Genomic DNA, 16,785 nt, shown 5'->3' with positions numbered 1-16,785 from the left:
AGACGCTTTAACCTCTGAGCCACCAGGGAAGTCAGACTTTGTGGTACTTACTGTTTAAAAAAAAAAAAAAAAAGCTTAGTCTTTTAAGTAAACGAATCAAGATTTTTGCACTGATACAGTACACCTAACCCCATATGAGAGCTCAGCTGCCTCAAACACTGAGGATGAACAAAGACAGTTCATGTTTTTAAAAGGACAGGCTACTTTAAAAAAATAAAAAGCTAAACAAGTTAAAGATTTGCTTTTAATTATGATTTATGATGCAATAATAGCATTATAACCTGTATTCCAGTACTTAGAAATATATAAATAGAAGATATGCAAACAGTACTGCCTGAAATTGAGTGCCAGTACACAGTAAAAATTCTAGCAACTAGGCGAAAGAAAAACTGCTGTTAGCTATACCTTACATTTATTATCTCCCCCTTTTAATGGCATTATACATTTTTCAAGAAAACTGAAAAAAAGAAAACTGTTGCTAAATCAGGACATTAGCACACAATGAATGTACTACAAACCCACATGGGATGGTTTTACATACCTAGTATTATCATTAAATGTCTGGAGACCTTAAAACTCCTAAAAACTGTCTGTGTGTGTGTATGTATGTACACATACATATAAAGATTTTTTAAAGTGTTAAGAATGGTACCTGAGTGGTAGAATTACAGGTAGAATCTTTTCCTTCTGTTTTGTACACTTATTTTGCAAAGACATAGCTTATATACTAGTGATAAAAAAATTAAAATCTTGTGCTACACAAAAATGTTAAGATTGTCAGATTTCAGGATACTGTCAGGACTTTCACCTACAATAATCCTTGAGTATGAATCTATATTATCCTAGGACAAGATATCTTATGGTAGAAAAGCTCCAATTTTCTACACAATAGGAAATTTGCTCTTCATCCAACCCCAAGATCTACGTCAGATTACATTTTCTAAAGACGACTCCCACGTACCGTTCTACAATGTGACCTTGGCACTTCTCACTGAAAACTAGTCTAACTCCTCTGCCATAATACTGAGCGGGCTTCAACCAAGAGAACAGTGGAAATGATCCTAGGTGACTTCCAGCGTTGAGTCATAATAGTAATGCATCTCTGCCCTGTTTGCTGGTTACTAAACCAATCACGTTTGGAGCCCTGAGCCATCATTTAACATGTCCAATAACCCTGGGGTTGCCATGCTATGAGGAAGCTAAGCTATGAAGAGAGGTCTCAAATAAGAATTCTGGTCAGCAATTCTAGCGTTAGGTCATTCGAGCCCAGGCATCAGACATGTGAGTAAACAAGGTTGAGTCTTCCCAGCTGAGACCCCAGGCATCACAGAGCAGGTCAACCCCACTGTATGCCCTGAATCCCTAACAGGCATCATCTGTGTGCATGATGAAATGAGGTAAGTGCCGGAGTAATCTGTCTCACAGCAATAACTGGACGGCTAAGAGATCAATGAAAAGAGAAAGCAGCTACTATGTGAAACTCAGCTTCATAGTGCACAAATTCTTGAAATACTGTCACCCGCAAGATCTCTGTGTAGCCAAAATAAAGATCTATGCATTAAATACAAGTAGAAAAATTGCCCACTTGCAGTTAAAATTTGCAGTACAAACTAAGATCATTACATAAAGAAGGATTTACTTGTCAAACTGATGGGTCAAACATTAACCCCCACAAAAACAGAGGGGCAAAGACAGGAATAAAGTACTCCAGACAAACACAGCTTTTTTCTTCCCTAAGCTCGAAGACAGTTTCTAACATACAGTGTTACAGACAAATTTGCTGAATATTCGTATCGTCCACATAAAATGAATATTAACTTTTTTCCCCAGCAGAATGGAGTTGTTTTTCTAGCATCAGATATCTTCGTCAGAAAACCTACCACAATATTGATATAACTGAAACCTGCCCTCTTAGATTCTATCTTGAAATATCCATCTTGAAAATTCAATTCAGGGTTCCTTTTTCAACTGAGCATCCCTAATGTATTAAAAATTCATTTATAGCACCACATATGAGCAAGATGGCACAGTGGTGAATAATTTGCCTGCCAATGCAGGAGACATAAGAGATGGAGGTTTGATCCCTGGGTCGGGAAGATCCCCTGGAACAGGAAATGGGAACCCGCTCCAGTATTCTTGCCTGGAAAATTCCATGGACAAAGAGAGGACTACAGCCCATGGGGTTGGCAACAAGTTGGACACAGCTGAGCGACTGAGCACAGCACACATGAGCCAGATAAAAATCGGGCCATTTTCCAGGTTACTCATAATCAGAATCTCTAAAGCAGAACCATGGAATTAGACACTACCCAGTACATGTCAAAGCCTATATTGTCATGTAGTACCAAGAAACCAGTTCCACTCTTCTGTTTCTTTGCTGCCTATAGTTCAGAGTATTTGTTATGACTGGCATTCAAATTTAAAGTATCATGAAGGCACTATTATCAATCACATTTCATCTAAATGGAAACTGAAAGGGCAATTAAATAACTTGCCTAAGGTCATATATGAGATGAGATGGTTGGATGGCATCACCGACTCTATGGATATGAGTTTGAGCAAGCTCCAGAAGTTGGTGATAGACAGGCAAGTCTGGCATGTTGCAGTCCATGGGGTCGCAAAGAGTCGGACACAACCGAGCGACTGAACTGAAATGAACTGAAGGTCACATATCCCAGAAAAATCACTTGTGCCTCAGCACTGTATTTCCGCTCTGTTCCAGCTATTGCTACACTTCATTTCTGCCCTCCTGCTGCTGTCTTCCTTTCTCCAGAACTGCAGTACACCCAGATCTTCCATTCTCCCCCAAAATTTTTTTCATCACCAAAGCTGCTTTATCTAAACGTTTTTCAAAAATTCACTTCGTGCTACAGGGGCATGTGCTAAGTCACTCAGTCGTGTTCGACTCTGTGTAACCCTATGGACTGTAGCCCCTCCAGGCTTCTCTGTCCATGGGGATTCTCCAGGCAAGAATACTGGAGTGGGCTGCCATGCCCTCCTCCAGGGGATCTTCACAAGCCAGCAATCGAACCTGCATCTCTTATGTCTCTTGAATTGGCAGGCGGGTTCTTTACAACTAGTGTCACCTGGGAAGTTATGAGGGTGCCACCAGATAAATATTCAAAATGACTGTTCTCCAGAGATTCCCTTCCTTCCTATTATAACCAACAAAGTTAGTAAGTGAGTAATAATTGGAAAAAAAATGACAGTTAAAAAGAAATAGCAAAAGAAATGAGAGACTCAAAAAACCACTGATTCTTCAACCAGACAACTGGGGGGGGGGGGGTTAGTCGCTAAGTCGTGTCTGTCTCTTGCGACCCCATGGACTGTATGTAGCCTGCCAGGTCCATCTGTCCATGGGATTCTCCCGGCAAGAATACTGGAGTGAGTTGCCATTCCCTTCCCCAGGAGATCTTCCCAACCCAGGAATCGAACCTGGATCTCCTGCATTGCAGGCAGATTCTTTACCAGCTAGACAACTGTAAACAGTCACAACAAGAAAAATTAGGAGAGACACCATCTTTAGCTTCACTATCTAGGAAACCATGTAACTCTTGTTCTCAATTAAGGAAATCTCTAAACTATAGGAGAATACTTAAAAAATGAAGCCTAAAATAACAAAAATAGTAGGAACACCTAGCTATATCTCAAATTACTTTCTCTCCAGGCCAAATAAATCACTTCTGTAGTACTGTAAGAACCTGTAGAATGACAATGTAAATACAGCAAGACAAAGATTTCTTTTCCTCTCATCTTTCCGTAATCATCCGTGGCCCTTTATAGGCATTTCAAGTCCCCAGTTCCTGCATTCCTGTTCTTCATCTAGAAACATGAGTTCTGACTTTGCCCACATAGTGGTAGGCAGCTGACTCTGCCTTCAACAAACGTTCCTCAATTCAAATGAGAATGAGTTGCTAGTAAAATTCACAGCAGACAGGAAAGGCATCAAGAATCAAGTTCCTTCAATTTTTAAAAGGAGGGTAGAGAGAACACAGAGTACAATCCATAGATGATTCATAGCAGCTCTCTTCAAATGCTAGAAGCCTTCACATGTTGCAGGAGTCTGAGGTGTTACAGAAAACAAAACATTTAACAGTGGTGGCAGGGATGTAACTCCAACATTATGAACTTAAGAGTTGTCCAAAAATGAAACAGACTTTCACTGAGAAATGAGCATTCTACCAGGCCCTAGAAGACTGATTAATACAGAAGCTCACTAGTATCAAGACTGCAGGATTCCTGAACACTGAGAAACAGTAAAAGGATGCTAAATCAGTTGTTATCTAACGTCCCACTGTAAGATAATTTTTTAGGCAGGTAACTAACCAGGAGTTATAATTTGACAAGACTTTTGTCCAACTGGGCTTTCCTTGTGGCTCAGCTGGTAAAAAATCTGCCTGCAATGCGGCAGACCTGGGTTCTATCCCTGGAATGGGAAGAGCCTCTGGAGAAGGAAAAGGCTACCCACTCCAGTATTCTGGCCTAGAGAATTCCATGGACTGTATAGTCCATGGGGTCACAAAGAGTTGGACACGACTGAGCGACTTTCATTTTCACTTATTCAATTGGAGGAAAAAAAAAAAAAAAAGACAATCCGGTAAAAACTTATTTCTTGTCCATGGCAGTAATTATGTAGTTAAGACTGAATGAAAGAAAGCATCTAACCTTAGTAAGAAAATGAAAAAGTTTAGAGTTCCAACATCACCTACTTTGAATTATATTCTTATAAAGTCTAAAGCTTGTGAACTTGAAAAACAAATAATCCAAAAAAGAAAGAAACAATTGACCAGAGATAACCTTAACAAGTGTCTTTTGAATTATTAGTTGCTTTAGCCAAACTACTCAGTGGGATGAGTTGGTACAACTAAATGGTTTATATACTCTGTTGGGACTTCAATTATTGATAGAAAGATGTGAACAGTTAATTCATTTAAAATGGAGACCAAAGATTTTTTTCCCCAATGATTAGTATATTTCAGCTATCTCTATGCTTGGGTAAGAGTATTAAGGGGAATGCAGTGAAATTTCTAATAATCTACAATGGTTCAAATAGCAAAAATCATCTGTCCTCCTTCCCAAGACTATTAACAAATCTTGTTTACACTACCTAGATTTTAAGATAGGAGTTTTCTAATTGCTTACTCATCAACTTTACTCACTTAAAAAAAATAAAATCCTCCAGGGGAAAAAACCCATTTCAATTAAAAAAAAAAAAATAGTGCAAGTAAACAACTCTGTACAAAAAAGCATTTTCCCCCTCATGGATGAATCCATTTTAACAGGATTTTATTGATGAAAATACAAGTATTGCTATGTAATGATTTAGTCAATCTAGCAAATATTTATTTAGCATATGCCATGTGTAAGGCACAGTATGATGCTAGTAATAGTCTCTGCCCTCCAGCAGTTTACTACCTATTAGAAAAAATGCATAAAGTGAGAACATAAAACAATATAAAATTCAAAGAAAGTGTACAGACAATGGGTAGCACAAGAAGTTAAAGGAAACAGATTGCATGGTCAAGAAGCACATCTTACCCTTTCCTCAGAAATACCAATTGAGCAGAGGCTCAATCAGGTCTCTTTCATCTGTGTTTTTACACCCATACTCTAGCCAACTAAAGCACTAGTATATAGCTAGTGGGAGAAATAAACAGATGAGAAGTCAAGCACCTTACAATTTCAACTTTGACTGACTTTCTCTTCTGCTACTCCTCTCTCATTCTCCTCGACTGCATACATACTATTCATTTCCTCCCCCAAAAGGAACCAATTATTAAAAAAAAAAAAAAAAAATCCAGAAACTTGGAATACGAGAATTAAGATGTAAATATTGACACATCTCCCTACTTCTTTCTCTCTACTGGTAATGCTATCCCCAGATTTTCTGGCCTATAACATACCAAGCTTGAGTAGAGACTAGCAAATGTGCATCTGGGGCTTAACTAAGCATGAAGAGAAACTTTAAATGGAACTTCACCTGTACTGCTCCTCACTGGAGGCCATTACCTAGACAGCCTACAAACACAAATTTAGCAATGAGATGTTACTATATAGGTCTACAGAAGAAAAAGCTTTTTTCTTTTGCTTTCACCTTTTTTAAATAGAGTAACTCTAAAATTAAAGTATGTGGGGGGACTTCTCTGGCAATCCAGTGATTTAGACTCCATGATCCCAAAGCAAGGGGAAAGGGTTCAATCCCATTGGGAACTAAGATTTGGCATGTCACAGTGCGGCCAAAAAATAAATAAAAATCTAAAAAATAATAATAAAATTCAGTTATTTGAAGTAAAAAGCTTGGTTCCACAGGATCAGCTTTAACTTGAAAAATTACACTATGTGGCAAAGCATTACAAATTCTAATTACCCCTCTAAAACATTACAAGAGACCTTGGAATTCACCTATTTCAACCTGGGTCCTTTTACATGAGCATCTCAATTTCTTCCTCTGTAAAATGAATTGGAATAAATTCTAAAATGGCTTTAAGCTCTTAACAAATCTGAAAGATTCGATAACAGTATTATAATAAACTTAAAAGCACACTGTTTTAAGTTTAAACTTTTGCAAATATTAATTTTTTAAAAGATGAAGTGGTACTAGGTTAGTCCTTGTCTAGTTCTAAACGTAAACTAAGAAATTAATTACATAAAATTATGACAAACTGTATGCTTAATCTCTAAGTCAGACAAAATTTATTGATATAAATATCTGATAAAAATATTCTGATACAAACATAGGAATTATCCTAGAGTAAAATATGGCCAGCTTAAAACAACACATTCTTATTATCATACTTAGGATTCTACTCTCATTCCAGAAAAGGTATTTGCGTCATCACATGAGATAATTCATATCATTTTCTTTTCAAACTCAATTTTTAAATACTTTTCTATGTCACACACTCACAGGGCACACCCAGACAACCAGAGGGAAACAAATTAAGCATTATACTTTTTCTTCTGTGACAAGGTGAATGCAAAACAAAGCAGTCTTGCTCTCTGCATTGCAGAGGAATAGTCCATGCAACCAATGGAGAAACTAGCACTTCAGAGATTTTAACTGTCAAGAAAAACTTCAGATGTTATCCCCAAGAAAAGGGTTTGCTTATACAAGTTATGAACGTTTTTATTTCAAAAAACTGAGAATTCTGTACGACACCTGCACTGAAAATCCTTGAGAGGCACACCGCATTGGTCTGTAAAGAAATGTTATCCTAACAATAAGCAATCCTTTTCTCAGAATAATACGAACTGCAAACTAACACAGAGCAAAAAGGCTTTAGGAAGTATGAAAACCAGTATACTTGTCTATCACTTCTGGTCATATTGGTTAAAAACTGCCAGGTCATTTTGCGAGACAACACTGATTAACCTTTCACCTACCAAAGTCACTACTGTCTAAACTTACTATACTTGCAAAAGAGTATAACAATTTTAAATGTCATCTATTAAAACATCCTTTGCTGCTACTGCTGCTGCTAAGTCGCTTCAGTCGTGTCCAACTCTGTGCGACCCCATAGACGGCAGCCCACCGGGCTCCCCCGTCCCTGGGATTCTCCAGGCAAGAATACTGGAGTGGGCTGCCATTTCCTTCTCCAATGCGTAAAAGTGAAGCCGCTCAGTCGTGTCGCTCAGTCGTGTCCGACCCCTAGCGACCCCATAGACTGCAGCCTACTAGGCTCCTCCGTCCATGGGATTTTCCAGGCAAGAGTACTGGAGTGGGGTGCCATTGCCTTCTCCGAAAACATCCTTTATTCTACCTCAAAAATGATTACCTGATAAAATGATAAAAGAGCTCATAAAAATGATAAAAGAGCTCTCCCTTGAGTTAAAGGCTTCCCTGGTAGTTCAGTTGGTAAAGAATCCACCTGCAGTGCAGGAGACCAGGGTTCAATCCCTGGGTCTGGAAAACCCCCTGAAGAAGAAAATGGCAACCCACTCCAGTATTCTTGCCTGGAAAATCGCATGGACAGAGGAGCCTGGCAGGCTACAGTCAATGAGGTCGCAAGGGTTGGAACACAATTTAGCCACTAAACCCACCACCTTGAGTTAAAATTAAGACTTTGTTTCAAAATATCATCTTGCATAGCCAAGGGCCCAGTTCTATGCCAATTGATGAAAACTAGACAATCACTCAATTCATTGTTACTTGTACTTTAATCAGTTGAAAGATTGGGATATAGAATTTGACATAATTCTGCTTATTATAGCTGCATTTCTTCTCTTTGCTGAACACTCACATAGTTTAAAAGCCCAAATTTCAAAAAACCACCCGCCTATTTAGTTGCATTACATAACAGGATCATATTTCATCAAAGTAAAGTATGCATTCTCACTGAACAGATGCTTAGCTTTCCTCTAAATAACTTTGTTTTTTCATTGAAGTACAATAAAATTATTTCAATTCTGTGTGTCTTGTGGTATTACCTATCAAGCAGTAATTTTTATCGGGATACTTAATTTGAGAATCCCTGGAAAAAGGCATTTGTCCAGAAGGCACCTATGAAAAGGTCAAAACTAAAATACAACTCAAATATAATTTGCTAAAGAAACTGAAATAAAAAGATTGAAAACTGATTTGTAAAGTAAATCCTACTTTAGGTGTATTAGAAGCACTATTAAAAAATGGATCCTAGTTAAATCCATTCATACAGTAATCATCTAGATATAGAAAAATTTCTATTTAAACTAGAAACTAGGTGTGATTAAATTATAGAGGAAAACCCAAATGCCCCGAGATTCTCAAAAATTAAAACCTACAGTTTTAATAGTAAGTCACAACATTGGTACTACCAACTCAACTATTTAACAAGTAGGTAGCTCAGTCAGTGAGTTACCAAAAAGCCTCACGTAACTGAAATTTGACCTTTCTGCTACCTAGCACCCTAACACTGGGAAGACAGGGAAAAAAGACAAGAAAGGCATTTGTTGCTTTGTGTAGTGTACTAAATCTCCATCATTACAAGGGAACTTTTCACTACTTACTAGCCTTGTCTATAATCTCTATAATAATAACTACATTATTTTCTCCTTTATAATTGGGGGGAAGGGAGTAGGCAATGTATAGTACTACAAACCTATACACACGAAAGAACTGTCACAGTTCAGGCGTTCATAGGGTTCATAAAACTAGCTTACTAATTTTTTCAGATACACGTGAACACTAGAATCCAACTTACCTCACAACCAAGTTACCTGGTAATCAGTGCCTGACTTTATATTATAAATGTCAAGAATCATTTTTCAGTCATTAAAACATAAATATCTATATTAAGATGTCTACACTTAAAATATTACATCATTACAACTGTTCTTCATTCGGGTATTAAGTACTAGATTGACAGGGTTATTTACTGAATGAAGAGATTTTTATAACGTAGCTAAGTCTCAATTTCAAACACAGTTAACAAAAATGGCAGACTCAGACGACACTGGTCTTGGGCACGCTTATCTTATTACATACTTGAATGTAGCTCCTTAACAATAAAAATGCTTTTGTTGCTTTGGTAGTACTGACAAATCTATTATTTCAAACAGTTATAATAAATCACAGTTATTTAATCAAAATAAAGGATCAGCAAAAGGTAGAAATCCACAACTAGCGCATCTCTCAATTTCAAATAAAGTTCAAATTCCAAACATAGTAGAACTTAAAAACTCTAAAAATGCTTTAAAACTCTCCCGAAAATGTAAAATGAATCATTAAACAAGCAATCAAAATAATTAAGGCCTAAATATAACCAGTTTTCAAGTTATTTCCCACAGCCCGAATTTTAGCCAAGTAGTTACCATTACATCTTAATTAACACTATTTTGTGGCTGGCAAAATAAACATTTTAAAGTGACTTCTTCAAAATTCAAGATGTTATAATAAATGTTTTACTAGAGACAGATAAACAGAAGCTACTAAAGCAAGTTATTTCCTTTTTAAGGTAAAAGGTAAAAGTTTGCATAATAGTCACTGATGTAACTATAACTACCCCATTTTTTTTGTACTACTGATTTTTTTCCCTTTCCACCTCCAATCTTACTGAAGGCTGAATTATTCATTCTGCTAAGACCCTTTCTCTACGCGTACACACAAACACACACAGGCAGGCACAGGCGCGCACACACACACACACACACACACACACACACACACGTGTCCCTCTAAACAGAGCCGGCACAGTCCTGCGCTGAAAGCATAAAACAAAAGACCAACTTGAAGATAAACCTAATAGTGTGACCTAGGAATGGTTAAATATTCAATCCAAAATTTGTGGGTGTGGCTCGATTTTTCTTTTGGAGGGGGGATCGAGGGAGGCCAGTCGGGCGACTGCCTGCTCTCTGCCCTCCCCCTCTTTCGCTTTGTGCTCACAATGCAGCTCCCGTACAGCGCTTCCCTCTCCCCGCAGCCGCCGCCATGTTAGACGCGCTCTCCATGTGCCCCGAGACCCAGCGAGCCCCTCCGTCCTACCCGGACCCACCGCCCCGCGAGTCCCGACCTGTGCAGTCTCCCTCCCAGCCCTCTTCAGTGAGTCCCCAAAGGGCTGAGAGAGGCTGCAGAAAATCTTCTCGGGGTCGGGTGAAGCGTGAGGCTCGGGGGGACACCCGGACAATTGAAACAAAGAAGGAAGGGGCGCCCGTCAGAGGGGAGGGGGGGTAGCAAATCCAAGGCCTGCCTGAGAGGGGCCGAAGGGAGAAGCGACTCTCGTTTAAGAACCCCAAACACTTCCCTCTTGAGGGAGCAGAGGGGCCCCTGCGCAGGACTCAAGTACACGATAACGGAGCGGACAAGCCCCAAGGCTCCAGGACGTAGGCCGCCCCGACTCCACGAGGCAGTCGGTTGGGACCCGGGACCTCTTCCCTTCCCCCCGCTGACGCCCGTCACAGAAAAGGGGCCTCCGCCACCGAGAGCAGGGCATCAGTTAAATGCCTGGCGACGGGACAGGCCCCCACCCTCACACAACCCAGTCGCCGAGGCCGGAGGCCTGGCCCCCGCGGGAGGACGGTAATAAAGAGGCCTGGGGGCCAGCGCCGCGTCCGCGTCAGGTGACAAGCACCTCCCCGCGGAGCCCGTTTTCTGGGCTCGAAGCTCCGCTTGACTGCGGAGGCCGGGCCTGGGCGAAGGGGAAGCGTCCGAGACTGGAAGTGTAAAGGCTGCGGCAAGTCAGGGTCCGAGCACCAAACCCTCCCTTCCCCTCCAGCTCCTGGCACCTTTTTCTTCTCCAGATTCCGAAGTTTCTTGTCGATCACCCCGAGAATCTGCTTCATGGCCTCGGTCTGGACAGCCCCGGTGCCGGTCGTGGGGTGTTGAGAAGCCGGCGCGGCGGCCCCGGCCCCCGCCTCATTCCCGGAGGAACCCGACGGCGGTGGTGGTCCAGACGACTTGCTGCCGCTTCCGCTGTGGCTGGTGGCCGAAGGCATCTTGAGATCGTGAGGGGAGAGAAGAAAAAGCGGGAGGAAGGACAAGAGCGGCGAGTCAGTCGGCGGACGGGGCGAGACGCGGGACAAAACGCGCAGCGGGCGGGAGCCTGCGCGAGCGGGTGGGGGTGGGGACGGGGCCGACGCGCGCCGCCGGGGCAGGAAGGGGCGCGGGCGCGCGCGCGACCCGCCAGCGGGGCGCCCGGACCGGCCTCGTACCGCCCCCCGCCCCGCCCCGCCCCTCCCCCGCGCGAGCCACCGGCTCGGCCTACCGGCCCCGGGGCACCAAGACTCGCGCCGGGGGCGGGGCCTCGCAGCGCCGGCCGCCAACGGCCAGAGCAACGGTCCCCACCGGGGAGGGCCGGCCCTCGCCTCCCTGCGAGGAAGGGAGGGGAGAGGTCGGGGCTGAGAGGCGGAGTAGGGTGGAGAAGGGCCCTGGAGATGACCGGGGGTAGGGGTGAGGGTGGGGAAGAGGAGACTTGAGGAGCAAGCCCCTCGCGCAGGTCCAGACGATCCGGAGGTAAAGGACACTCGGGGCAGCGGCCCGCTTGCCCTTCAGCGCCCGGGGTGGCGCTCACCGTGCGCGCGCGGAGGCCGCTGGAGATCCCGAGTGGGCGGCTGAAGGGGCAAGGGTGGCGGTGCGTTCCGAGCAGTGTCGTGCGCTCCGTGGGTACAGGCTGCTGCGCCCTGTCCCCGCTGCACCGAGAGCCGCTGCTAGTGAGGTGGAGAGCCGGGAGCGAGAGGGACTTAGGCAGCCAGCCCTCTGGGGCGGAGGGGGCGGGAGAAGCGGCGGGCGGGGGGCCTTCGCGGCCGCTCGGGCTGCCCGGCGCGAACGCCTGAGAGGAAGGGCCCGCCTGGCCTCCCGCCCTCCCTGCCCGAGGCCCTGGCCTGAGGGGTGGCCGCCCGGGACAGGTCGGCAGGGGCCCGGGGAGGCTGCCGGAGCGGTAGCTTGAGTTTGGGGCGAAATCGAAGCTAGGGTCCTTCAGGCGAAGTCGCTGGACGTCCAAACTGAGACAATAGGTGTCAAGCAGCTGTATCTGGAGCTGGCAACTGCCCCACGAAGAGCCCTTATGCGGGGGGGCTGGGGGGGGAGGTTTCTGCAAGTGAGGGGTGCGTGGGGTGGGTGGTGCAGTCCCAGCGTCTAGAATTCCTTTATATGCAGAGCAAGCAAACACACACCTCAGAAGGTCTAAAGAGAAGTTGCCGCTTCCCCTACAACACAATCACCTGGTAACCTAGACGTTCTCTGTAGAACGCGCTGGAAATGAGCAAGATGGATGGTTTTAAGTTATAAAACTCTGGACTCACGTTACAAATAATCTTCAGCTATCTTAAGATAACATGTACCCAATAGGCCTGAGTATTGTGAATCAGACTTTTTTTGTTTTGTTTTAGATTTACCTAAAACTTTTAAGCAAATGTTAAGTGAACGTTAGATTTTTTTTTTTCCTCCAAGGGAAATAAATTCCAGCCTTGCAGTAGGGTTGTGGACGGTGAACAAAAGGCCAAATGCTGGAGGAAAATGTATTAAAAGGAATATAAGCAGTGGAAAATTCAGCAGCACAATGTATGACAACAGTAAATGACTCAGTTTATTATTTAAATTCCAAGAAAAGGATTTAGGAAAGGATGCTACCAAACCCACTGTTTACTGGGAAATAAAATGAGTAATACTGGTTGGCAACATGTATCCTGAGGGAGCCTGGAGAAGCAGCAGCCTACATCCTCAAGATATTCCAGTTAGCTGCAGTCTGTTGTCTATTCATTCAAATATTTATAGGGCACTTTACTATGCGTTAGGAACTCTTTAACGCTAGGGATGGTAAACAATTTCTATGTGCATGGAGCTTACATTCTTAAGTCGGGAGAAGATAAGTAAATATATATCAGAGTGAAGAGGTAGAGGGGGAAAAAAAGCTGGTCAGGAAAAGCGTTAGTGACATTTGAGCCAAGACTGAAGGAAAAAGGTCACATCTTGGAGGAAGAATTTTCCAGGTAGAGGGTAAACCATGTGCCAGGATCTGAGATGGGAGTGTGCTTGGTGGGTTCAAGGAACAGCAAGGAGGCCAGAGTGGCAAGAGCAGAGTAGGAGATGAGGTCAAAGATATAAAAAGAGAGCCAGCAGGTAAAGCCTGATAGACCACTGAAGCTCTTTGGCTTTTGCTGAATAAAATGGGGAGTCACTGTGTGCATAGTCTTAAACAGGGGAGTAACCTAATCAACCTGGGTTTTAAAGAAACCCTCTTGCTGCTATATAAAGAATTTACAGTAAATGTGAGAAGTGAGAGGGAGGGTGGAGCAAGAGTGGAGGCTGGGAGCCCAATTAAGAGGCTGTTGAAATAATCCAGCCCAGAGATGGTGGTGGCCAAGGTCAGGGTGTTACAGTAAAGGTGGTGACAAGTGGTTGGATGCTTTATAAATACATTGTGATAGCAGAACCAAAAGGATTTGCTAACTCATTAGGTGTGAGTGAAGTCAAATTTGACCTGAGATTATTTAAGACTTAAGCACAGAACTGTACTTGGCTCTAATCTAAACACTATGCTAAACCTAGGGGTAGAAAGGAAGATTAGACTCTTTAGCTTCTTGTAGCAATTAGTGTCCTCAGCCTGACCACTATCACTATCAAAATCTCAGGCCCCACCCCAAATCTACTGAGGTTATCTGCATTTTAACAAGCTTCTCAGCCAATTTGTATGCCCAGTGAAGTCTAAAAGTTTTTTACTGTTTTATTAGAGCCTGATTGTTGTCTTTAACATCAGACATGAACTACTAGACAAATTCTTGCCAAACCTATAAAATCAAAAACTTAAGGTAAAATCCAGCAATCTGTGCCCTCTGGGTGATTCTGATACCTGCTAAAATATGAGAACCAGTGACTTGGAGACCTTTGGTGATTCAGATTTGAGCAGAAGAGGTCTTGTGATTAGGTGTTGAGAAGGAAAGGCCTTTTCTGCGTTTCTTTGGCACATAAGAAATAGCAGTTACTGAAACATGAAGAGACTGGTCAGTTAAATTAGGCTTCAAGAAAAGAGAAAGTGGATTGTTGAAAGGGAGGATAGATGACAACACATGATAAAGACTCTCATTTGGGGATTCATCTCAGCCCACAGGATATCATGATAGGCTAGGTTAATATGCTGCAGTAACAGTCCTGAGAGCTGTGACTTAAAATAGGGATCTGCAAACTATAGGCCCTGAACCAAATGGCCCTCTGTCTGCTTTTGTAAATAGTCCGGGGAGGTAGGGGATACAGCCACATCTATTCTTGTACATATTTTTTTAAGGCCTCTCATGCCACAGAACAGAGTAGAGGAATAGTGATAGAGACATTATGATGTGCAAAACCTAAAATACTGTCTCATCCATTGCAGAAGAACTTTGCCAAACTCTGGCTTAGAACATGACACATACCCGTCATGGTTCAGCAGAGGGCTCTGCTCACAGCATTCAGATTCAAGCTGATGGGGAAACCATGTCTCAAGTGTTGCTAATTACTATGCCACGAGGAGAAAGAGCTTGAGGGTTTCTCAAGTAGTCGGATACTCCAGAGAGGTAGACTTGTGTCCTGTGTGCTCACACCTCATTAGTTAAGAAGAATCACATGACCCCATCCAACCAAGAGATGCTATTGCATCAGATGCCTAAAAGGAAGCCAGGTGAACCAGAAATATTTGGTGGACATACATAGCTCTTGTGTTCTCACTTCCAGCAGTGTTATCCCAGTCCCATGTCCTTGGTTTTCTGGCATTCTTGTAGTTGTTTATTCAGGTCTACAGGTCCAGAAAGACCAACAAATTTAAGACAAAGCAGTATCTTTAACCTCTGCTCAGCCCAAAGCCACCATCCCAGCAAACCAAATTTGTCTATATCCCACCTGACAAAAAGGCAACTGAAGCTACATGTATGTGAATTTTTAATACTTTCTCTTTTTGCTGTTTCTTCTGCTGAAGAGCCACGTGGTTTTTGGAGTTATAGTATCACTGAAGAAGTAGGAGAATTAAAAGGGTTTTCCCAGTAAGCCAGTGGGAGAGCAGAATATGTCTAAAAATGGAAAATACTTTCTCCAAAAACCCTGGTATTAAAGTTATACCCAATATTAATATGTTTTAAAAACACAAATCTCCCAAGTTGAAGTTCATTTGTTTAATTCATTAGACAATAGCACTCTGACATCTCCACAGTCTAGTGAAGTGAATAATTGAACCACTTATCCTGATCATTTTGGCAAAATAGTTCAGCTGCTTCGACTCACATCACCCAATAAGCTAATGTTTCAAGCTTATTTGTTGCAGAAGAGAACTTTAGTCTGAATTATTTTAACTGATTTTCTGTGTCAAGTTGACAAACCTGGCCAAGTGTGAATCACCTTGCTCACACAGCTAGGATTCTTATTTTTCAGTCATTGCAAGTCAGCAGTAGACATTTCTATCATAATTTTTCCAGTACCTTCTTTTTGTATGATAATATAATTTGTCTGTGTCCCTGAACTCTGAGCTTTTCAACGGAAGAAAACAGTTGTTTTGTTTTTCTCTCTGTATCTGCAGAAGCAATAACATGCCTGGCACAAATATTTTGTCAGTATTGCCTACTAGTATATCATTGTATCACTGCAACATTGCTATCACTGGTCCATACTGCTCTTTTCCCTGTTCTATTGTGATAATCTTTTCCACTTACATTTTCTGATGTCCACTTTTTCTTAATTGTAATGTTATGCTTCGAAATACGCTTCTTATTTAACAGAGGTACAATATGTCCAGAATAGTTTTTTCAGATTTCACAAAATAGTGGTGTTTCTTATTGAACACTCCTAGAAGCGATGCACTATTTTCAACATAAAAGCAAAAATACCTTGACCACAGGCATTAAAATGTTCTATATGACTACTTAAGTGAATTGTACATTCTTTTAACTTGATGTTTCTATTTCAGTGGTTCTCAACTTGTGATACTGCCCCCCTAAAGATATTTGGCAATGTCTGGAGTATTATAAATTGTCACAGCTTGAGGGGGAGGTGTTACTGACATCTAGTGGGTGGAGACCAAGGATGCTTCTAAATACCCCACAGTGTTATCCAAGTCCAAATGCCAATAATGGGGAGGTTGGCAACTCTGTTCTATTTTATGAGACTAAAAATGCAGTCATTTTCCCAGTGCTTTACAAGTAAAAATATTGAGATGACATTGGCAGAAAAAAAATCCTTAGAAAGTGTGAAAGGATGTAACACTAAACTGGGAACAGATAATCACCTTGAATCCTAAATGCATAATCATGGTCTCTTTCAGGCTATATATATATATATATATATATATATATATAAACATATATTCATTTCACCCACTAATATTGATACATACAATCCACTTTGAACAATGA

At 42.2% G+C, this 16,785-nt stretch overlaps 1 protein-coding gene across 7 annotated transcripts in view; it reads right to left on the bottom strand.

The window, feature by feature from the left end:
- CAPRIN1 (cell cycle associated protein 1) overlaps positions 1–12,171 on the bottom strand; it is a 36,840-nt gene extending 24,669 nt beyond the window's left edge. For 3 of the 7 annotated variants that reach the window (XM_081541661.1, XM_081541663.1, XM_081541662.1), the window contains exons 1-2: positions 11,985–12,171; positions 11,200–11,409 (exon numbers count right to left, since the gene is read on the bottom strand). In XM_081541661.1, the coding sequence (XP_081397787.1) occupies positions 11,200–11,409 (210 nt within the window). In that variant the 5' untranslated portion in view covers positions 11,985–12,171. Of the gene's footprint in view, positions 1–10,714; positions 11,502–11,984 lie in introns of those variants that run through there. The other 4 variants (XM_081541665.1, XM_081541667.1, XM_081541666.1 and 1 more) reach the window with 2 other exon arrangements.
- Positions 12,172–16,785: the final 4,614 nt, after the last annotated feature.

This window comes from Giraffa tippelskirchi, chromosome 11, assembly GCF_054371585.1.
Source record: "Giraffa tippelskirchi isolate mGirTip1 chromosome 11, T2T-mGirTip1v1.2.pri, whole genome shotgun sequence".
Classification (NCBI taxonomy): Eukaryota; Metazoa; Chordata; class Mammalia; order Artiodactyla; family Giraffidae; genus Giraffa; species Giraffa tippelskirchi.
Note: the sequence above shows the minus strand (reverse complement) of the source record. Positions and strands in the feature narration are given on the sequence as shown.